The following is a 24,413-nucleotide window of genomic DNA, read 5'->3' on the forward strand; positions in this document are numbered from 1 at the left end:
ACCGCTAGTTAATAAAAGTTGCTGATTAATATTAAAAATAAGAATATATATATATATGCCAATATATCTATATATATAATACCATTGGCATATAGACCTGGAAAGTAAATATCTCTATGAAAGAAAAGAAGAAGATTGCAAAATGCGAAAAAATAATAGACTTAGTATTGAAAAAGTAATTTGAGAAAAATGTTTGATTCCCACCGCCAGCTTGTTCGACAGTTGGAGTAGCCGATTAAAAAGAAACTAAAACGTGTCTGGTAAATATCATTAAAGGTCACCACACAAAAACCATTAAGTGCATAAACTCACAATTAGGAATTTAGGATCATAATTTCCCTCACAAAAAGAAAAATATAAAATTGGAAAACTTTGGTCATATGACTCATATCTAATCAATATCTTTGGTTAGTTCTTTTATACGACTTGACCCCTAAGAAGCATCATATTAAACATTTCCCTAATCTTACCTATAAAGTATGAATTTAAATACTTTTCAAAAAAAAAAAGGTATGAATTTAAATATTTTATCATTTGCTTCTGGTGGGCTTACTGTTTGCTCTGTTCCACTACTTTACATGAATGAGTTATAACTTGGGGCGGACGCAGGTAAAGGTATGGCATGTGCCACATACTCTTTTCTTCTTCTTCAATAACTACTTTAAAATTTATTCAGATGCTCTTAAACTAAATGTTTGTTGCAATGTGAACTCCATAGTAAATATATTTTTGGATCCATCCCTGGGTATAACCCGTATCTTTTGACGATCTTGAATGATTCATCTCTTAACAGATTTATGTATCTCTTGAGTTTCTTTGTCAATCTCAACTTCCAACAATATTTTGGAGTTAATAGGAAGATTAAGTCGAAAACACTGGAGAAGGTAATGAAATGATGGAACAGAAATATCACTTTAAGTCTCCTACTACAAAACTATCTATTTATTTATAGCTGAGCAGGAAAAAAAACTCAGAGACTCCCTAAAACAACCATGTATTGTTACACCAAACAAAGCCGACCTTGAGACCAACTTCATAAAACATGATCTTGCGACTCTTAATAGTATCATTTAATTTTGGCCCTATTTTTCCAAAAGCTTATTTGATCTTGTCGTCTAATTATTATGACGACATCAACATGTCTTGTAAAACGACCCTTTTATTGTTGTGACTTTCTAAAACGTCACAGCTAATCACTTACAAGTAGATTTTTGAACTTTCAAACTTTTCTAAGATTCTATCTTTCTTAAGAAACTCTCCAAGAACAAGAATTTGATCCATTTACCGTGACTAAAACGACCAAGAAGAACCGTATGTTTGATCGAATACAATCAATGTTTGTCTTAAATATCTCTTTATTTTTCACATCATGTACTTTCATTTGAATAATTCCAAGGTATAAATACAATATGCAAGAGATAGCATGTGCCGAAATTCATCATGAATTTTGGCATATGTAGTAATTTGCTAATTATTTATTAGTGTAGATAGTCATTTGCTAAATTTTAATGGTTAAAAGCTCTGTTCTAAAAATCGGCCGTCTGGACATTACACGTGACTCTTCTGTTCTAATTTATGCCAAATTGGTTTAAGAAATTAGATATCTGATTTTCTCCGTCTATACCGCCTAAATGACCGTCTAGCCGTCTAATCTATTTTTATATTATTTTTTAATTTTTATTTTATTTTTAATAATATTTTTATTTATTTATTTGATCTAAAATTTTATAAATATCATTTATATTCATAATTTTGATGAAAATTACACTATATTGAATTTATATATTCTATTTTTATGTGTTTATACAATCTTAAACATGAAAATGTATTAAAGTTATACACAATTAAAGATTAATATGTTATATAACATAATAAACAATCTAAAAATTATGTCCCGTATAATTTTTTATTAATTTCCGATTTTCTTTTTAGGCGCTAGGTCCAATCCGACGGTTCGACTAGCGTCTAACGCGTTTCTGAACAGGGGTTAAAGGTGGTAAGGTAGTTATCTCTCATGTTTTATTACTGCAGTTATTAGTTATCCATTACTCCTATGCGTTTTTAATATATTTTTGTGATTTTTGTCTTTTTGTCGTTTGATAATCTTACTTGTTTTCACCTCCACCATATATTAAAACATGTTTTTTTCACCGTTAAAAATTTTTTTTTTCACCATTAAACACATTGCTTTTCAAACTCATATTGTATTTTAAACTAGGTGTTTTGTCCGCATCCGCGGGCTTAATCATTTTACAAATATTTATTAGTTTATTTTTGAGAAATCGGCCAAAAAAACACTGAACTTTGCGGGAATTGCCAAAAGAAACCTATACTCGAGCCTGACCAATAAAACCCAGATCTTTTGTTGACTTTTTTAGTTAATTCACAAACTTACGGTTGACTAACCAGATTAACACACCGTTAACCGACAGTTAAGACAGTGTTAACTCACCGTTAATTACTTCCGTTTAGTGAAACTACGTCGTTTCATTCAGTTGTTTTGTTAAACACAAAATCTCAAGACGACGTCGTTTTGCTTAATTAAAATTGTTGTTAGCTGGACTCGAACCCGTGCACTCGTGGTCCTAAGGGGGTTTTGCCACTGAGCTAGTGGACTTTTCGGAAGATTATCACACATGTTTATTTTTATTGATCAAAAGATGTGTTTGATTTCAATCAAACAAAATGAAACCCGTGTTTGAACGTAACCCTAATTTCTCAAATCGATTTGGGGATTTCTCTTGTAATGGTGAGGAGATGGTAAAGACGAAGTTCACAAGGAATGGAAGGGAGGTAATGATTTTCGGAGCGATGAGGAATTTCGATTACGGGAGTGACGAAGCGGTTCAAGAGTCGAAGAAGGGTGGAGAACGCGATGCTTCTGTGAGTTTGTCATCGCCGGAGAGATCGAGGATTCGTAAAAGCGTTGAAGGGATATCGATGTTGGCATCTACAGAGGTGTCGAAGGCGTCGAAGACAAGGCGGGGAACTTCATATGGGTCGCCTGCGTCATCTCCGGAGAAGACCACGAGGAGGGGAACTTCATATGGGTCGCCATCTCCGGTGAAGGCCACGAGGCGTGGTTCAACTCTGTCTCCTAGAGTTTCGAAGAAGCATAAGGTAAATGTGGCTCCTTCTGGTGATGACAGAGAGGAATGGCCAGAGACTGAGATGTTGGCATCAACAGTTGCGAAGAAGACAAGGCGGGGAACTTCATATGGCGGGTCGCCTGTGTCTCCTAGACAATCGAAGAAGCAGAAGGTAAACTCGGAGAGGAGTCTAGGTGATGATGGTGATGACAGAGAAGAATTTCTCCAGATTGAGGAATTTGGGGATATAGGTGATGATGGTAGGGAAGATGAGAACGGTATTGCTGGCATTGAGGAAGTTGGTTGTACAGATTTGAGTCTTTATTTTGGTGATAAAGCAAAAAATGATGACTGTGAGGTTGATGAAGACGAAGGCGATGATGATGCATGGGATGATGATAAAATCCCTGATCCTGTGTCATCAGATGATGAGAATGAAGAGGAGATGAGACCTGCGCAAGCTTACAGAGAAGACACTGATCCAGAGGAGCTCCTTCAGCTAGGCAAGACATTTTCAGATGCTGAGGACTTCAAACATGCTTGTCTGAGGTATACCCTGAAAACCAGATACAACATCAAGTACTACAGATCCAGTAGCTTGAAGATGGGTGCAAAATGTGCCGCTGAGATGAGAGATGATGAGGCTCCTTGTCCCTGAATGGTCTACTGTTCGTATGATAGGAGGAAACAGAAGTTGATGGTAAAAACATACGTCAATGACCATAAGTGTGAGAGGACAGGGTATTCCAAGATACTTAAGAGGTCAGCAATTGCAAGTCTATTTGCTGAGAGGTTAAGGCTGAATCCTAAGCTCACGGCAAAGGAGATACAGGCTGAGATATTGAGGGAGTATAAGATGGAAGTTTTAGAAAACTCATGCATTATGGCCAAGACGAAGGTGATGAAAGAAAGGAGGAAGACCCATGAAGAGCATTTTGATAAAATCTGGGATTACCAAGCAGAGATATTGAGGAGCAATCCTGGATCAACCATGGAAATTGAGACCATACCAGGAGCCACGGTTGGAAGCAAGCAGCGGTTCTATAGACTCTACATGTGTTTCCAAGCACAAAAGGAAGCATGGAAGAAGACTTGTAGGCCTGTTATTGGCTTAGATGGAGCCTTTTTGAAATGGGACATCAAGGGACAGTTGTTGGCTGCGGTTGGAAGAGATGGAGACAATAGGATTGTCCCTATTGCTTGGGCTGTAGTGGAGATAGAGAATGATACAAATTGGGATTGGTTTGTGAAGCGTTTGGCCTTGGATTTGGGATTGGAAAATGGGAACGGCTTTGTTATAATGTCTGACAAACAAAAGGTAAACACTTTGCTTTCATGATACTCAATGAATGTTTGATTCTTGTTTCTGATTTTTTTTTTTTTCTGATCTTGTAGGGATTAGTGAAGGCAGTTCATACTCTCCTTCCAGAAGCTGAGCATAGACAGTGTTGTCGCCATATCTACGAGAACTGGAGGAAAGGTGGAAAAGATCTAAGGTTACAGAGGTTCTTCTGGTTCATTGCAAGGAGCTACACTCCTGGTATGTTCAACTACAACATGGACGAGCTTAAGAACTATGATCCTGGCGCACATGCATCTCTGATAAAGACAAAGCCAGAGACTTGGTCTAGAGCTTTCTTCAAGATAGGCTCCTACTGTAATGATAATCTGAACAACTTGTGTGAGTCCTTCAACAAGACCATCAGGGAGCCTAGGAAGAAACCTCTGCTAGACATGTTAGAGGAGATTAGGCGCCAATGTATGACTAGGAACTACAATAGGTCTAAGATGGCTAAGGACAGGAAGACTAGGTTCACCCCAAAGACACATAAAGAGTTAGACAGGGTTGAGAAGAAGTCAAAAGAATGTAGTCTGCGTTGGGCAATTGGGCCAGAGACTGAGGTGGAAGATAGAGACCAGTCTTACGTGGTGAATTTGGAGAATGAGACTTGTGCATGTCGAAGCTGGCAAATGAATGGTATTCCATGCATCCATGCTGCTAAGGTCATCCTTGGCGTGGGTAGAAAACTCTCTGAATTTGTTGCTCCTTTCTACACAACCTCTAAGTGGCGTGAAACCTACAGTTTTGGGATCAGACCTGTAAATGGAAGAAGCAGAGATGAGAATCGAGATTCTTAAGGACGAGATCGAAGAGAATCGAGCTTGAATCGCGAACTGGATTTATGATTTCGCCCATTTAGGGTTTATACCAATCGGAGGAGAAAACGCCGTCGTTTCTTTTTGATTCATTTAACTCGGATTCAAAGAGAATAAAAGAAACTGTGTTCGTACATACATTGCAAAGTCCACTAGCTCAGTGGCAAAAACCCCTACCATTAAACCCGAGTGCACGAGTTCGAGTCGATGGAACCCCATCTTTTTAATAAAAAGTTAATATAAAACGCGTCGTTTCATTAATTTGTCTTTAACTCGGATTCGAAGAATAAAAGAAATTGTGTTCGTAAATCTATCGCAAAGTCCACTAGCTCAGTGGCAAAAACCCCTACCATTAAACCCGAGTACACGAGTTCGAGCCGTAGGAAACCCATATTTTTAATAACACAGCTATATAAACGACGTCGTTTGTCTTTAATCAGACAAAGTGATGAAACGACGTCGTATACTTTAACACCCAAAATAAACGTCCGCTTAATTAACAGTTAACTCGGTTAACGGTGTGTTAATCTGGTCAGTCAATCGTAAGTTTCTTAATAAACCCGAAAAGTCAACAAAAGTTCATGATTTTATTGGCTAGCCCATATGTCCAGGTTTCTTTTGGCAATTCCCGCAAAGTTCAGTGTTTTTTTGGCCGATTTCTCGTTTATTTTTTATTAATTCAAAAACCAGCATAATAACTTATTATTTATGTTTTCAAAAAAATAAATCAAACATCAAATTATATATATACATATATATATATATGACGAAAAATTAAATTAAAATATATATATTTATTATTGTGTAGAAATTTTAGAAGAAAACATTCACATATTAGAAATATTGTAAAAAATATCTTTATACAAATTTAGTTGATTAATATTTAATTATGAATTGGTTATATGTTATTTTCCTAACTTTTATAATTGAAAAATAATTAAGATAACAACACAATATATAAGAATTATCTTATTTAAAAAAATCTAATATTATAAATAAAATTTGTTTTTAATATGTAATTAATTAGTATTGTTATCTGAAAAAAAAAATTAGTAAAAAGTTAAAAAAACATAAATGATATAATTAAAAATAGAATATTGAGTTATTTTAAGATTTATTTTAATATAATGAATATAGTGTACAAAAAACTTTTCAAAAATTTATGAAAATATTTAAGCCCGCATCGCGGACAAAACACCTAGATAAACAAAATATAGAAGAATTATCTTTTTAAAAACTAATAATAATATTATTAATAGAAATTCGTTTTTGATTATATAGTTAATTATATATAAATTCATTAAGGATAGTATAGAGATTAACCGCTCTAACATTTAATGTGAAAGTTCTATATATAAAAATTCATTAAGGGTTTTAAATTTTATAATTAAATATATGTTTTAAGATAACAACAAAATATATAAAAATTATCTTTTTAAAAATTAATAATAATATTATTAATAGAAATTTGTTTTTGATTATATAGTTAATTATATATAAATTCATTAAGGGTAGTATAGATATTAACCGCTCTAACATTTAATGTGAGAGTTCTAAATCTAAAATTTATTTCGCAAATAATAGTATAGATTTCATTGTAAACTCTTTTACTGCCGATATACAATTATACATGTCCTACTCCTAGCCAGGTTATGATTTTATAATTATTCACATCGAGGTGGTCTATGTGTCACTTACATCGTACTACCCCATCTCTTTTCTTTATAAGTCCCCTCCACTCTTTATCTCTGTGTCCATCATCATACTTTCTAGAGACTTCTTCTTCTTCTTCCTCTCTTTCCTTGATTTTTGATGGCACTGTCTCTTCTCTCATACGACGTTACTGACCTCTGTCTCGGCAAGCCTCCTCTCCGTTGTCTCTCCGCCTCTTCCTCCTCCGTATCCGACGCCATCGCTGCCCTCAAATCCTCTGACGATCCTTTCCTCTCCGTCTGGAACTGCAATCACGACCATGATGATGTGGCAGAGTGCGAGTGTCTGGGAAAGATATCAATGGCTGACGTCATCTGCCACTTGTCCAAAGACGAAGTCCACACACTCTCTGCGTTGAACTCGCCTGTCTCTGTTCTTCTCCCGCCAACTCGCTCCCTCGTCCTCCATGTTCAACCCTCCTGCAGGTTTGTAGTCTCGATTTCTCAAAATCCAAACATGGGCTTTTATAAAAATTCAATCTTTCTCGCTCTTCCTCTGTTACTATGCTCTGTTTTTAAATAAAAACTCGATCTTTATATATTATTCCTCTATACGTCACTAAGATTAACTTTGATTTGATTTTGTTCAGCTTAGTTGAAGCCATTGATCTGATAATCCAAGGAGCACATAATCTGATTGTCCCGATCCAGACAAAGACCGCCACCAAGAAGAGACAGCAAAACGACAACGTTTCACACACCACCACCACCACCCACTCGAACGGACAAAGATTCTGCTGGATCACACAAGAAGATATCGTACGCTTCCTCCTCGGGTGCATCGCCGCGTTCTCTCCTCTGCCTTCGATGTCAATCTCCGATCTCGGTATCATCAACAGCTCGCACGCAATTCTCGCCGTCGACTACAACTCCTCCGCCTCCGCCGTCGTCTCCGCCATCTCCCGCGCTCTCGCCGACCAAACCTCCGTCGCGGTTGTCGACAACGAGGGAGATGATTCACTGATGTACCTGATCGGAGAAATCTCTCCGATGACACTGACTTGCTGCGACGAGACAGCTGCGGCGGCGGTGGCGACGCTCTCCGCCGGGTACTTGATGGAGTACTTAGACGGTGTGAATCCGCCGGAGAGCCTCGTCCAGGAAGTGAGAGAGCGTCTGGAGAGCAAGGGACAGATTGGTTTGCTCTCGCTTTTGGATACTCTCTCGCTCTCGTCGTCGCCGACGTCGGGGTACTCGTCGGATGAAGAGTCTCCGGCGAGGTCGTTGGGGAGGTCGATGAGTATATCGACGAGAATGGCGAGGAAGGCGGAGGCGGTAGTGTGTAATCCTAAGAGCTCGTTGATGGCGGTGATGATTCAGGCGATTACTCACCGTACGAATTACACGTGGGTGATTGACAAAGATGGCTGTTTTGTTGGCATGGTTACTTTTGTTGATATCTTAAAAGTTTTTAGGAAATTTTTGTAGATATCCTTTTTTTTTTTGTCAATTACTAAAACCCAGCAAAAAAACAATAAAATGTGTTGTTAAGGGTTTTTTTTGGTTGTGTGTGTTGTGGATGAGCCGGTTGGAGTTTGCTATTAATTAAAAAGGAACAAAATTATTTTCGTTTGTTTAAATATATCAATCAGTTTAATTTTAGAAAATACTTACCATAAGTAACAACATCACGTACTAATTTTGCTTTGTTTTATTTAACAAACCCTTTTAATTGATTAAAGAAAGTAAACCACAACTCTAAATAATTGATTACCTTAATTTATTGGAAAATACATGATTGTAATTTTTAATTGTTTAAAGTTTAATTCCGAGATCAGTGGGATGGTAAGAGTTACAGCATTATCTTTTACAAAAGCTATCCAGTAAAAATAAGAAACTAACCTTTAAGATATTTTAGTTTGTTCGGTAATAAAGAAAAGGCTAAAACAAAGACGAAGAAGAAGCGAAGCCATCACCGTCCTTGTCGTTAAAACCTCCATTAATCATCACCGCACGTTGAAAAGACATCGACTTGTAGAGCGAATTAACATCACCCAATCCCTGAAACCCCCTCTCATCGGCGATTTTCCTCATCTCCGACTCGGTACGTTCTTCTTCATCTGTCTTTGTGTGGATTCTCTTTTGTCATTGTCTCTGTTGATTCTTCTGTCTCGCGTATGTCAATGGATGATTTAGGTCTGCAAGTCCCTCTCTTTATGGATTTTAGAGGAATAAAACTGGTAAAGTTAGGGACTTTTTTTGGCTTAAGAGAATTGAAATCTGAATCCTGATTTCGACCGTATTGATTTTTGTTTAGAATTAAGACAAGAATAATATCTTTGACTATTCTGATTTTTGGTTTTAGCAAATGAGTACATTTGCTTAGGATTTGACAATTAGAAACACAAGTCAATTCAGGTTTGATCAAAATCATTGTCTGGGTGGAATGATCTTGAGAATGTTTGTGTTCTGCAGATAACATAGCTGACAATGTTATGTGTTATTGTGTTCCATGAACAGTATTTTACCTCCCATGGAATTAGAAGGGAACTTCTTCATGTCTGATGCTCAACAAGCACATGACGATTCCTTCTTAGCCAAACCAAAACCTAATCTTGTCACTGGTCCTATTGATGGTCACAACGCTAACGAAAGTGGCTGTTTTGATTGCAACATCTGCCTAGACACAGCCCATGATCCGGTGGTCACTCTCTGCGGACATCTTTTCTGCTGGCCTTGCATTTACAAATGGTTGCACGTTCAGTTAACATCCGTCTCAATCGATCAGCACCACAGCAACTGCCCTGTCTGCAAATCCAACATCGCCGTCACCTCACTGGTTCCTCTCTACGGAAGAGGCATGTCTTCCGACTTTGGCTCGAAGAAACAAGACGCAGTAATACCACGGAGACCTGCTCCACCAATCACTTCAGGATCATCTCTGAACCCAAGGTTGCAACATCATCGAACAATGTCTCCAACGTTTCACAGCCACCGCAACCAATACTCCCCTCGTGGCTTCACCACAACCGAATCAACCGACCTTGCGAATGCAGTCATGATGAGTTTCCTCTACCCGGTGATTGGGATGTTTGGGGACTTGGTCTACACCAGGATATTCGGAACCTTCACAAACGCAATAGCTCAGCCTTATCAAAGCCAGAGGATGATGCAGCGTGAGAAATCTCTTAACCGGGTATCCATATTCTTCTTCTTCTGCATCTTCCTTTGCCTCCTTCTCTTCTAGCTCTCTCTCTCTCCCTCTCCCTCTTGTATAGTTTTTGAAATGTATATAAACTGTAAACTTTATGGTATAACAAGTACAGACACTATTGTTCCGAGTTAGGTCTCAAATGGCAGGCCATTTACTCGCTGTGTATTGCATATCTGAAGACATATACGTGCTTGTATCTAATCTTTATGAACCATATATATATATATATAAATATTTGTTAAAGAATCATATGAACACTTCATCTTCTATTCTATAAGTTGTTCTGTTGTCTGTTTTTATCAGATAAATTATATTTCGAGTGGGGTTTGTATTTAAGGAGAAGAATGAATTGGTATATTATTATGGCTTCAGAAACACAAAATCCACCTTGTTTGGTCACATTGCATCAAGACATGAAACATATAAACAGAAACCGCCTCTAAGTTCAGCTGCAGGCAAAGGGAGCCTATCTGCATTGTCTTCGAGTCAGTTTAGACGGCGAAATAAGTCTGCTAACAAGCCCGCTTATCCGGTCAGCTCCTAGACCGGGATTGATCTTTGACGGATCACCAACCTTTGAGCAGTTCGGTTTGCCAGCACACCAACCACCAGGTGTAAAACTTCCATTACCTCTACCGAGGAGCTCTGTGTCAATCTTGTCCAAGGCAAGATCATTGTGTGTGAACTTGCGGGCAAACACAGCTCCGCTTGCAATCATCTTCTTTGTATCACTGATGTTGAGCATCTTAGGATGCTGTTGTGGACGTTTGTCCCATGAGATGTAATGCAGGTCACTGTTAACCACCGTGCTCGAATACTCTGGTGCATTGCATATCACTGTGTGGAAATAACCTTCCGGTGTAGAGAGGAAGTTAGTGTAGTACATTAACAGAGTCCTTGGAAGATTGTCCCATCCCCAGATGCAATATTCTACAAAGGAACGAGATAGGACCATCCAAGCAGAACCTAGAGTTTCCGGTCAAACATGTAACTTAGTCACCAACGTTTCCATAATCATTACATCACTTAAAAATCTTTAGATGGTAACTAGGCATTAGTAGAGAACTAATGACTAAGTGGATTATTTGAGGCATATGCAGGACTTAATTGTTAACAAATTATTGATTTTATATATTTTACATAAATTAGATATTTTAGTTTTTAGATTTAATTATAAAATTATTTTGATAATTACAAAAACTAGATGTACAAAAGAAAAAAAATTAGATAGATTTTGTGGATTTGAATTAACAATTATTGCTTGATTTAAAAGAACTAGACCAATTCAAACTGATTTAAACGATTTAGATTGTTTTAATAACATATTTAAATAACATAAATCGAGTTTTAAGAAAATCACTAGGATAAGACCTGCGCTTTGCGCAGGGTAAGTTTATTTGTATATATTATCGATAACTTTCTTTTTATATTTGATTATTTTATTTATACATAAATAATATGTTTTGTTGATATTATATCATTTATTCCGATGGACCGGATCAATTTTTTTAAAAAACTGTTGAACTAAACTATAATTAATATATCATGGATTGGTTGGATTGAACATTAAATAAATTATGACACAAAAACCTTAGTTTTTTTCCCTGAACACATTCTTGAAAAAAAGTAAACAATTTGTTTTTACAGTTGAATTATTTTGGCATTTATCTTCCATATGGTTTTGAAAAGTTTCACATCAACCATCGAATTGATACATGTCATTTTAATGTTTTTAGTCGTATGCTTAAAAAACTTACATTTTGTAATTTACGGTCATTTAAAAAAATCAAAATATAACATATAAGAAATAATCTAACATATAAGAAAAAAATAACATATAAGGTTTCCTCATTTTTGTAATCTAAAGTCATTTCAAAAAAAAAATATAACATATAAGTTTTCCTTATTTTTGTAATTTAAAGTCATTTTAAAAAATTAAAATATAACATATAAGAAAAAACATATTTTTATTATATGGTTAATGTGATTGTTTAATTTTTTTTAATAATATAAAATTAAACAAAAATGAAGAATGATATAAAAATTGTTATCAAATATTTATTATTCATAGTCATTACTTGTCTTATATATGTTAATCATATTATGTAATTTCGTAGCTTTTATTTAAGGAAAGATTACACTTTTCTTATATTTTGGCTTAATATAATATTCCATAGTAATTGGATTTGGACTAACATTTTTTCAATTGATTCTTAAGCTGCCGCGTAAGCTAAATTGTCATCCTAATTAAGTGACACATAAGCAAAATTTCTTTTTTTTTAAATGATCATCAGTTAATATATATGGGATTAAAAATAATTGTTAAATAAATTAGTTATTATAGATTTATAAGATGAAAACAAAAAAATAACAATATACTAAATTTAAGACAAATATATGTCAAAGAAAGCCTTTACTTAAGAATAACCAATTATTCATATTAACGTCTCAAATATCAAGATCATATAAATAAAATAAACTACATGTATATAACTATATTATGTAATTTGCATAAAACTATACTACTATATTTTAATTAATCAGTTTATTCGGTTTGTATGGTTTGATCAGTTTATATTCTGAACCATATCTATATACCACGGTTTCTAGAAATAACATATATTCGGTTTATGTGGTGTTACCAAATAAACTAATTTTTCTATTTCGATTTTGTTCGGTTTTAGTTGGTCCAGTTTTTACCGAATTGAACATCATTAATTCAAATTACTAAATAGTAGATAGTTTGCAAACATGTTTCTTGTACTGAATCGTACGTAATATAGTCAATTTTGTTTTTGTATTTTATAATTAAATCTAAAAATAATTTGTAAAAATAGATCTCTTTTTCCAAAGGACTAAACCAAACAGTTTTTTTTTGGCTGATTGCTAGTTGGAAAGATGATGGTTACTTATCGTTTAAATATGATTAGCTTATATGTTAACATCGTCTATAATTACTATTAACTAATATGATTTGCATTTACTATAATTTTACTTAACTCCCCAAAAAATATTTTTAGTTCTTGCCTTGACAAAGTTTTTGCATCTTAAATATAAATTTTTCATATTTTCACTTTTCTTTTACCTCAAGGCAATTATATTGGATATTTATGCATAAAGTATTAAGTTAATAGTATTGAAATCTATATATAATAAAGGAACTATCATTTATACGTAACTGTCGATATTTGGAGTAGAAGATCCACGCTCTTGGTAGATTATTTTCCTAAACAATGATTAAAAGTATTTTAATAAGGAAACTCTCATTTATATGGTTTCGAGCTTGGTTTATTTATACTTTTTATCATATACTTTTATGTTTGGGTTAGTATTAGTTTCTCTAGCGAATTGATTTTGGACTTACACATTATTTTAAATTGCTTGTCATGCTGCCACATAAAATTAATTGACATTTTAATTAAGTGACACCTAAATAATTTTTTTTAATTAATACAAATTTAAAATTACAATCTTTTAAATTTTTTTCAGTCAATATATAGGGGATGACTTGAAGCAAGTTATATGGACTCATGGATTTGAATGGGACTCATGGATTTGAATGGTTTCAAATCGAAAATCTGATTTATTGATGTCATCATTATTACCTAGCTTTGGTAATGTAAACGTGAGTATATGTAGACGTCAAACATATAATTAATAAAATTGATTTATGTAATCAATATGTAGATATATCCACACAGATTACGGCTTGTAATTATAGACATAATGAATATATGTGCATGTAGTAGCCTTATTTGAGCAAGATCGTTAATTATTAACTACAGTATTCTGTACAAATAAACGCTTGCTTATGAAGGCAAATAAATTCGCCTAATATTTTCCACCTTTAAAACGGAAAGTGGATCTTTCTTGTTTCTCAAACGTCAGTTCCTTAATGTATGTTCCTTTTCTAACTCCAAATTAATTTCGATGGAAGACTTGGTGCAAAAGTAATCTTCTACTAAATACAAAATTAACTTTTTAAACACATACGATCACAACCACTTCTGTATTTCCTTATTTAACTCGAACCGACGATCTGGTTAATTTATTGATTATTAATGGTAATTTGACGGTTTGATTAGTTATATACATACTCGTTCTTACCTGCTATACTGTATATAGGAGATTAAAAGTCCACTGGAGTATATGTTTATAGAGTTCCAATTATATTGTTGTCTTCAACATAGAGAATAACAAAAATTGAACTACTGTAGAGATTCCAGTATACGGTACTTATATGTGATGAATATTTAGACTTTTATAGTGAATGTACATAATGTATATTTTTATCCAAAAAGATTTAACATTCGCAACAGACTTCTTTGATTACCATTTATAATCATGTGATTTGTTCAGCTTTTGGAAGATTCGTTAAACAGGCAAGAACATTACTCGAAACACACAAACAACTGATATATAAGGCACTCGGCCAGGACCTAATAATAATGATGAACCTAATAACAGTCACGAACCTTATTGATATATAAGGCTGTCGGCAAGGACCTAATGATAATGATGAACCTAATAACTCTATTCCGCCATTTTTATAGGTTCATTGATACTGTATTTTTGTTAAAGCTATTATACCTTCATCTTCATTGAACCTAATAAATCTTGTCCGCCATTAGTAGTTATGCAAATAATGCCAAACAGGTCTTAATACAGACGGCCCGGTTTTCATATGTATTATACATACAGTCGCCAATGTTTTCATACGGGTATTAATCTCCACTTTAAAATCGACTTTTCTTATGTTATATAATTATGGAAATACGTAACAACGTTATATTAAACTATGGTTTATATTAGGTGCTCTAGAATTCTTAGAAATAGGATCTAGAAGGCATTTAGAAGTGCCACATAGGATTGAGGTTTTTTTTAATTAATACAAAATTAAGGTTCTAATTTTTTAAAAGATCCTCAATTAATATATAAGGGATTTTGGCTGATACCTGATTTGCCTCCTAGACGGCTGGTATCTAATAGCCGTTTATACCGACTTTTAGAATATTGCTTGCAAGTGTAGTTGACTTAATGAACAATACTTACCAGTGAATAGTTTGAATGCAGTTGGCATTGTTCTACTAGGTGTAACCCAGAAGATATCTGACTTGTTTGTCGAGTAAAGCGCTGGGTCTATGATCAAAGGCTTTGCTCGTTGCTCTCTACGAAAAGAAAAAGGAAAATCATTATAAGAATCATTACTCTTTTAAACACATATCAAAAGTAAGAATCATTACGCTTTCCAGGCTAGTCTGCTAGAGTGGTCGATATGATAAGAGATAAACGTCACTTTGTATTATAAATCCAAATCAGGAATCCAACGTTCTAAAACACCAATTCCTACTCACAGTGATGATCCTCCAGCAATGGAAATCAACAAAGATGAGAGATCGTCACACAGAGAGAGATGAGAGAGAGAGAGTTTGTTACAAACTTTTACAATTTCGAATAATGAAAATATTAATTGTCAAGTGACTTATATATTTGGTATCTTCTTTCCTTCCGGTGACGTGTCCATTCCCTTTTGTTGACGTGTCTTCTATACTTCTTTTACTATATCAAATCCTCCCGTTCCCCAAAACCTTGTCCTCAAGGTATAAAAGCAGGAAACCGCTTCTCCACATCAAACAAGAACTCCCATGTTGCCTCATCCTCCGGTTGATTAAGCCATTTGATCAAGACCTTAGTCGCAGCACGTCCTTGCCTCTTGACCATCTTCCTTTCAAGAATACGTTCCGGTTCCTTGATCAACACATCAGAAATAACAGAAGGTAAAACCGTAGTAGTCTCCACATTGCCCACTGCTTCCTTCAACTGAGAAACATGAAACACAGGATGAATTTGAGACCCACCCGGTAGCTCCAGTTTATATGCGACACTCCCACAGCTGTCGATGACTTTATAAGGACCAAAATACTTAGGAGCTAACTTCTGATTAGAGCGAACCACCACAGAACGTTGACGATATGGTTGTAGCTTTACATAAACGAAATCTCCCAACTCAAAGCTACGGTCTGTTCTGTGTTGATCGGTAAACTGCTTCATCCGATGTTGAGCCCTTGACAGATGAAACTTAAGCATCAACAACATGTCTTCCCTGTCACGTAAACCTTGATCAACCACTGCTACCTTCGATTCTCCCGGTAAATAAGGCAAATGTTGCGGTGGTGGTCGACCATAAACAGCTTCAAATGGTGTAGTTTGGATAGCCGTGTGAAAATTGGTATTATACCAATATTCTGCAAGAGGCAGCCACTTACTCCACATCTTAGGTCTGTCACTGCTCATACACCTCAAGTATGTCTCCAGACACCTGTTCACCACCTCTGTTTGCCCATCACTCTGTGGGTGGTAAGCAGTAGACATGTTCAAAGCCACTCCCTGTAGACTGAACAACTCTTTCCAAAAGTCACTTAAGAAAACTGCATCACGATCACTGGTAATGGACTGAGGAAAGCCGTGAAGTTTATAGACATTATCCAGAAAAGCCTGAGCCACCGAGGATGCAGAATAGGGATGAGCAAGAGCCATAAAATGAGCAGCTTTACTCAACCTATCAACTACCACAAATATCACAGATTTACCGAAAGACAGAGGAAGTCCATCAATAAAATCCATAGAAATATCTGACCATATTGAATCTGGAATAGGCAAGGGATTTAGTAAACCAGGATAAGCAGAAGTGTCATACTTGCATTGCTGACAAACACTGCAACTCCTTATGTACTGTTGGATATCCTTAATCATACCCTTCCAGTAAAAAATGTTTTTAACTCGCTGATAAGTAACATCTCTACCAGAATGACCTCCCACACCAGAACAATGCAACCACTGAAGAATCTTGTTCCTGATCACCGGATCCATTGGTACTACAATCTTACTTTTCCTCCGCAAGATATCCTGAGACCAAGAAAAATGTTTCTTCGAAAATGGTTTAGACTTCAACTCATCGATTAACTCCTTTACCGCTCCATCCGTTGCATAGGCTTGTTTTATCTGCTGCATCAAATCACACTCGAGAACAGATAATGCCATATGTAATACCTCCGCTCCTTCAACCCGTGATAAAGCATCGGCCACGACATTCTCCTTGCCTTGTCGATACTGAATCTCGTAATCGAACTCCAACAGCTTCGGTAACCATTGTTGTTGAATGGGTGTGTTCAAACGTTGCTCCAACAAATACTTCAGACTCTTCTGATCAGTCTTGATAACAAAGTGATTAGGCAAGAGGTAATGGCGCCATTTTTGCACTGCAAACACCACGGCAAGTAACTCCTTCTCATAGATAGAAAGATGGAGTTGTTTACCCTTCAAATGACGACTAATAAACGCGATCGGATGACCCTCTTGCATCAACACAGCCCCTATTCCCTGACCACAAGCATCAGTTTCAACGACAAAAGGTTTGTCAAATCGTGGCAAAGCCAACACTGGCGCTTCACATAAAGCCTTCTTCAAAGTACCAAAAGCTGTCTCTGCCTCTTCAGACCATTCAAAACAATTTTTCTTCGTTAAAACCGTGAGAGGTCTAGCAATCGTACCAAAGCTCATCACAAATCTTCTATAGTACCCTGCTAAACCCAAAAATCCTCTCAACGCCTTCAGTGTCGATGGGTTCGGCCACTCCACAATGGCTTTAATCTTCTGAGGATCAGTTGAAACCCCCGCTTCTTGTATAAAATGTCCCAAATACTCCACCCTATCAGTAGCAAACGCGCACTTACTATGCTTTGCAAACAACTGATTTCTTCTCATAAGCTCCAATACACTCTGTAAATGAACGACATGTTCCTCCAAAGAAGAGCTGTAAACCAATATATCATCAAAAAATATGAGGACACACTTCCGCAACAGCTCACCAAACACTGTGTTCATTAAGCTCTGGAATGTCGCAGGTGCGTTTGTTAACCCAAACGGCATAACCAGATACTCAAAATGACCGCTGTGAGTTTTGAAGGCTGTCTTGTGGATATCAGATGGATCCATCCTCACCTGATGATATCCTGCCCGCAAATCGATCTTAGAAAACACCTTTGCACCCCCAAGTTCATCCATAAGATCCTCAATTAACGGAATAGGAAAACGATCTTTAACCGTCATACCATTAAGGCCTCTATAATCCACACACAAACGCCAACTCCCATCCTTCTTTTTTACCAACACCACCGGCGAAGCATACGAACTGGAACTGGACTGTATAGTTCCTGCTCCCAATAATTCCTTCACCATCTTATCAATCTCATTCTTTTGATGTACTGCATAACGATAGGGTCGCTGGTTAACCGGATTAGAACCCTCCAAAAGTGGAATCTTGTGGTTGTGATTCGCCCGAAACGGAGGCAAAGTCGTCGGCTCTTCAAAAATGTCAGCATAATCATGGAGTAACTCTTCAATAGGAGGATACTGCGAGGTGTCGTCACTACTATTCAAAGCATGAATGCTGCCCTGAAACTCCGTATCACACTGTTGGACCATGATCATGGAAACTTGTGCGATATCATCCTTCTCCAAGTTGAGCTTTTGTGCTCTCAATTCACGTACAGAACCTTGAGTAAGACCATGGAGCAACACAAACTTATTACCCCTCCGAAACTTCATCGTCAATTGTTGAAAATCCCAAGTAATAGGACCCCACTGTTCCAACCATTGTATCCCCAATACCATATCACAACCTCCCAAAGGAATAACCATAAAGTCTGCAGTGAAAGAATTATGTTGAAAGCTCCATTGTAAGTTGTTGATCTTCGCACTAACCCCCAGTTTACTGCCATCTGCTACTGCCACTCTCGTAGTACCAGCAGGTAATAACTCACATCCCAACTTCTCAGCCACCTTCTCATCTATAAAATTGTGTGTTGAGCCCGTATCAATCAACACAAATAATGTTCTTTTCCCTGAAAGACCCTTCACTCGCATAGTTCTATACCCCGAGACCCCCGTAACTGCATTCACAGATATTTGAGCCAAATCACCACCATCTTGTTCTTCAATCATCTCTTGTTCCTCCGGAGTTAATTCATCCTCATCCTCCACTTCCATCACAAATAATTGCGTCTTCTTATGCTTAAGGAAATGACCAGGTGTGTACTTCTCGTCACAAAAGTAACACAAGCCTGCTGCACGTCTTTTACTCATCTCCTCTTGAGTAAGAAACTTCTGAGGTTGGTACTCTTTTGATTTATCCTGAGCCGTTGGCAAAAAAGGTTTCGTATCAGCTTCTTTCTTGTGAGATAGTAATCCTTTCCCTGCAAACGCTTGCTTCCCTTGAGACCATCCAGTTTGAAACGACTTCTTTGGGTGTGCCTTCTCATACAATCTTCCCAACATGAGGCATTGACGAACTGACTCCGGTTGAAACATGCGAATGTGCATCTGAGTGTCAGTGCGCAACCCCGCCAAATAAGCACTAACAAGATAATGCTCAGGAAGATCAACTCGAGTACGAATCAACTCAAACCTCCCATGATACTCCACTATACCGTCTGTTTCCTGCAACATTTTCAACTCAGCAAAAGGATCATCCAACAATTCATCAAATCTCTCCATCAACAACATAGAATAAGTTGGCCAATCCTGTAGCAAGTTCCTGTGATTCTCCGACTGTAATACCGCACGATGCCAAGTAGCAGCAAGACCATCAAAATGCATCGAAGCCAAGCCTACTTTCAAATCATCAGGTGTATTATCCATGTAGAAGAACTGCTCCACTTTACATAACCAATCCTTCATCGCTTCACCGTTAAATCGCGGAAAATCCAACTTCGTCAATCGCGTCATTCCAGAATAGTGATGATGCATACCTGGTCTTCCTCTCCCCGGATCTGGTTGCATCATCGGAGGAAAACGCTCGGGATTACGATTATCACCAGTCGCGGCTTGATCCTTCTGGTTCGCGATAAGACGCATCGTCTCTGACATGTCACTGATGTGTTGATCGAGTTTCGCGCTCAACATCTCCGATTGACTCTCCAACTTGACTTCTAGAGCTTCGATTCGAGCTCCAAAAGCTCCTTCCACCTCACGAACCTTCGCCTCCTTCATCTGCGACTGCGCACGAGTTTCTGTCATCGTTCTCCGTAGAATCGTCGAAGCTCTGATACCTTTGATAAGAGATAAACGTCACTTTGTATTATAAATCCAAATCAGGAATCCAACGTTCTAAAACACCAATTCCTACTCACAGTGATGATCCTCCAGCAATGGAAATCAACAAAGATGAGAGATCGTCACACAGAGAGAGATGAGAGAGAGAGAGTTTGTTACAAACTTTTACAATTTCGAATAATGAAAATATTAATTGTCAAGTGACTTATATATTTGGTATCTTCTTTCCTTCCGGTGACGTGTCCATTCCCTTTTGTTGACGTGTCTTCTATACTTCTTTTACTATATCACGATAAAACTGAGGTTCCGGTCCAGCCCCGAGAATATATGAATAAGATCTGCAATTGAGGCACTGATGATCCTGAGAGATTATTCAAAATTAGGACACAAAAGAAACACTAAACATTTGTATACCATCTTGAGTCACTAGAGGATAGTCAGAGGCGCTGAGATTGATGAACCAATCCCAATCTTTACTCTGCCTCAAGAGAATGGCGCATGCGTGAAGCGTATTAGCCACCATCGTTGGTCCACGATATGTAACGAGGTTAGCCTTTGTGATCATGAAAACATTACCAACTTCGTGAAAAATAGGATCTTCACTCACACGTTTAGCCAGCTCAAGCCTTTCTTCAGCAGGAGACTCAAGATCGAGATGAACAACGTATTGGTTCCTCGGGTGGTACAGTGCTCTCAACACTCTCCATAGAGACTCTAAGTCACCTTTTGACCCTGATACTAGATAACCAAAGCGAGGACTAGACTGTACAGGAGGAGGGTGTGAAGAGGATTGATTGAGCTTTGACTCTGGTAGTTTGATGGTTGTTTCGTTTGTGGTTGATAGATTGGAGGAGAAGATGAGTGAGTTAATGGAACGCATGGAAGAGAAGAGACCCATGTTGAAGGATTCAGCTGTTATGCATATGAACATGAGAGAAACCATTGCTAAAGGGAAAATCCATCTCTTTTCTGAGTTTGAAGATGCTACAATGAAGAGCCTTTGTGTGATCTTCATCATGAGGGAAGTAAGATCGTCCCAAATCGAGGTTGCCTCTTAACCTACGCCAAATAAGAAAAAAAAACAGAATTAACACATGGGCAATTGTCAATAATAGCACCTTTTGGAGTTTATGTCTCAAAAATAGCACTAGAAGGAGAAAGTCACAAAAATGACATTCATTAAAGGGTAAAATATCCCTAATACCCTTGGTTTAAAATTAAATAAACAAACAAAAATAAATAAAATAAAAATTAAAAAAATGAAAAAAAGATTTTTTTTTTTATAGTTTCAGATTATATGTTTTCAGATTCGAAATTTTTATAATTTTTTTTTTCGAAATTTATTTTTTTTTTATTTTTTTTTCAAATTTTCTTTTTATAATTTAAAAATACTTTTTAAAACTGTTTTTAAAATTTTTATTTTTTATTTTAATATTTTTTTTTATAAAATTTTAAACCCTAATTCCAAAACCCTACCCCTTAACTCTAAACCCTAAGGTTTGGATTAATTAACCCAAGGGATATAAGTGTATATTTACCTCTTTAATGAAACCTATTTTTGTGACTTTGAACCTTGAGTGCTAGCTTAGGAACATAAACTTGGTTTGGTGCTATCCTAGTTTTTTTCTCTTAACACATAGTCAGAGATCAACATAGATTAAGTTTCATCGTTAATTCTGATCATGCTTTTCTTTAATATACAACAAATCGAGTATGAAAAATCCTGAAATAATCGATGAGGAAAACAAAAACACCAAGGAGTGATGAACAGTAATGACTTGCTCTTCAAGTATGAGTCTATCTTATATAGTAAGATAAATCGAAAAGACAAATCTAAACTGTCTGAAAATAAGAAAGGCTCAGGTTTTAATTTCGACGGATCAAAACACCTACCAATGAACTTTAAAATGTGAATTATATGAGAAAGAAAAAAGAAAAAAGAAAGAAAGAAGACCTGGTTCTCAATTTTCCTGAACTTGACAAAGCTCCAGGCACTTCACTATCCAGGAGGAGCCGAAGGTTTATTTATCTTAGACTGACACGAGGATTTATTAATTTGTATGGAACTCGTTGTTTATAAAATAGATAATAATTTGATAGTGACTTACAAAAGAATAAATAAATAGAGACAAATGTTATAAAATTCATAAAAGGGTATTTTACTTAAATATAAAAATAGAGAATCAATAGGACAGCAGATTTTTTTTAAAATCTTTCATATAGAAAGCATGTCCTATATTTTTTATTTCTCTAATTTTTATTATTTTATTTTAAAACAGAATAAGATATCAACAATAAAATATTAATAAGACTGTTATTATTACTATTAATGATATTAGTATTTAATTAAATATTTAGTATTCTCTCTGTTCCTGAAAGTATAATTTTCTAGATTTATTTTTTGTTCCAAAATGATAGATTTTCTAAAATTTTAAGGTACTTTTAGTAGTTAATGTTGAAAAGTTGCACTACAAGAAAACGTATCTTTACCGAGGAAGTTTAACGAGGAAAAATAATCCTCGTAAAAAAACGTTGATTTTGCGAGGAAAGTACGTTGAGAAAGAAAAGCATCGTTATTTCGTCGTAAGTTAACGACAAAAAATATTCGTCGTAAAGACGATGTAAATTGACGTGGCTTTTACGAGGAAATAGTTTTTCCTCGTAAAATCCACGTAAATTTCGCGAGTGCTTTACGACGAAATATTTTACGTGTACTTAACGAGGAAATTTTGAATCCACCAACTTGGTAGGTGGCTCACGTTTTTTTTTGGCCATACAATTAATTTTCGTCGTAATTTCATAGTAAAATTACAACTACCAGATTCGAAATTTTCTATAAATATGGATGTTGGAACATCATTTTAAACACACCAACAACAAAAAACGTGAAAGAAAAAAAAATGGCTGGCTCTGGGACTATTTACGAGTTGCGGAATTGGATGTATATGCATAGAGATGCTAACGGGAGAGTGACGAAAGAATACCTTGCGGGGCTGGAGACATTTATGCACCAAGCAGATTCAACACCGCTCGCCCAAGAAAGTGGTAAGATGTTCTGTCCTTGTCGGAAATGCAACAATTCGAAATTGGCAAACCGTGAAAATGTTTGGAAGCATTTAATAAATAGAGGTTTCACGCCAAATTACTATATCTGGTTTCAACATGGGGAAGGTTATAATTATGATCAGAATGAAGCTAGTAGTAGTAATAGCAATTTTCAGGAAGAACCGGTTAATCATCATTTGCATAATGAACATAGTTACCATCAGGAGGAGATGGTAGATTATGATAGGGTTCATGATATGGTAGCTGATGCATTCGTAGCTCATGATGAAGATGAAGAACCTAATATAGATGCAAAAAAGTTTTACGGAATGTTAAACGCGGCGAATCAACCACTTTACAGTGGTTGTAGAGAAGGTCTCTCTAAATTGTCGTTGGCTGCTAGAATGATGAATATTAAAACTGATCACAATCTACCTGAAAGTTGCATGAACGAATGGGCGGACTTGTTTAAAGAGTATTTGCCGGAAGACAATGTGTCTGCTGATTCTTATTATGAGATTCAGAAATTAGTTTATAGTCTTGGGTTGCCTTCGGAGATGATAGATGTCTGCATCGACAACTGCATGATCTATTGGGGAGATGATGAGAAGCTAGAAGTATGTCGATTCTGCAAGAAGCCACGATTCAAGCCGCAAGGACGGGGACGTAATAGGGTACCGTACCAAAGGATGTGGTACCTACCAATTACAGACAGATTGAAAAGATTGTATCAATCAGAGCAGACTGCTGCAAAGATGAGATGGCATGCCGAGCATACTCAGACGGATGGTGAGATGACTCATCCATCAGATGCAAGAGCCTGGAAACATTTCAACAAAGTACATCCGGATTTTGCTAGCAATAGCCGGAATGTGTATCTCGGATTATGCACAGATGGATTTAGTCCGTTCGGAATGTCAGGGAGACAATATTCATTGTGGCCAGTCTTTCTTACGCCATACAACCTGCCACCGGAGATGTGCATGCAACGGGAGTTGCTATTCTTGACGATATTGATACCTGGTCCGAACCATCCAAAAAGGTCCCTGGATGTTTTCCTACAACCACTGATAAAAGAGTTGAAGGATTTGTGGTCAACAGGGGTGAGGACGTATGACTGTTCAACGAAGACGAATTTTACGA

At 36.4% G+C, this 24,413-nt stretch overlaps 4 protein-coding genes across 8 annotated transcripts; 3 read left to right on the top strand and 1 right to left on the bottom strand.

Annotated features, from left to right (window-relative positions):
* Window positions 1-3,946: 3,946 nt before the first annotated feature.
* Window positions 3,947-5,908, top strand: LOC117128338. Its single transcript, XM_033280577.1, has 2 exons — window positions 3,947-4,407; window positions 4,485-5,908. The coding sequence occupies exons 1-2, from the start codon at window positions 3,973-3,975 to the stop codon at window positions 5,226-5,228; spliced, it is 1,179 nt and encodes a 392-aa protein (XP_033136468.1). The 5' UTR covers window positions 3,947-3,972; the 3' UTR covers window positions 5,229-5,908.
* Window positions 5,909-6,354: 446 nt separating this feature from the next.
* On the top strand, window positions 6,355-8,540 carry LOC103867180 (CBS domain-containing protein CBSX5). Its single transcript, XM_009145229.3, has 2 exons — window positions 6,355-7,384; window positions 7,549-8,540. Exons 1-2 carry the CDS (start codon window positions 7,059-7,061, stop codon window positions 8,384-8,386), a joined length of 1,164 nt encoding a protein of 387 aa, XP_009143477.1. The 5' UTR covers window positions 6,355-7,058; the 3' UTR covers window positions 8,387-8,540.
* A 238-nt stretch (window positions 8,541-8,778) lies between these two features.
* LOC103867189 (E3 ubiquitin-protein ligase RMA3) lies at window positions 8,779-10,361 on the top strand. 2 transcript variants are annotated; one of them, XM_009145240.3, is made up of 2 exons: window positions 8,779-9,002; window positions 9,374-10,361. In XM_009145240.3, exon 2 carries the CDS (start codon window positions 9,411-9,413, stop codon window positions 10,143-10,145), a length of 735 nt encoding a protein of 244 aa, XP_009143488.1. In that variant the 5' UTR covers window positions 8,779-9,002; window positions 9,374-9,410; the 3' UTR covers window positions 10,146-10,361. The 2 variants fall into 2 exon arrangements, with proteins under 2 accessions (XP_009143488.1, XP_009143497.1); XM_009145249.3 differs by having other exon boundaries at window positions 9,419-10,361.
* Window positions 10,362-10,452: 91 nt separating this feature from the next.
* Window positions 10,453-22,761, bottom strand: LOC117134456 (beta-glucuronosyltransferase GlcAT14A). Of its 4 annotated transcripts, none has more exons than XM_033292941.1 (6): window positions 22,180-22,761; window positions 20,640-21,284; window positions 20,521-20,563; window positions 15,356-15,388; window positions 15,165-15,280; window positions 10,453-11,078 (listed from the first exon to the last, which is right to left on the bottom strand). In XM_033292941.1, exons 2-6 carry the CDS (start codon window positions 21,241-21,243, stop codon window positions 10,579-10,581), a joined length of 1,296 nt encoding a protein of 431 aa, XP_033148832.1. In that variant the 5' UTR covers window positions 21,244-21,284; window positions 22,180-22,761; the 3' UTR covers window positions 10,453-10,578. The 4 variants fall into 4 exon arrangements, with proteins under 4 accessions (XP_033148832.1, XP_033148830.1, XP_033148831.1 ...); XM_033292939.1 differs by lacking the exon at window positions 22,180-22,761 and adding an exon at window positions 22,119-22,163 and having other exon boundaries at window positions 10,579-11,078; XM_033292940.1 differs by lacking the exon at window positions 22,180-22,761 and adding an exon at window positions 21,980-22,106 and having other exon boundaries at window positions 10,579-11,078.
* Window positions 22,762-24,413: the final 1,652 nt, after the last annotated feature.

Source organism: Brassica rapa, chromosome A01, assembly GCF_000309985.2.
Source record: "Brassica rapa cultivar Chiifu-401-42 chromosome A01, CAAS_Brap_v3.01, whole genome shotgun sequence".
Taxonomy (NCBI): domain Eukaryota; kingdom Viridiplantae; phylum Streptophyta; class Magnoliopsida; order Brassicales; family Brassicaceae; genus Brassica; species Brassica rapa.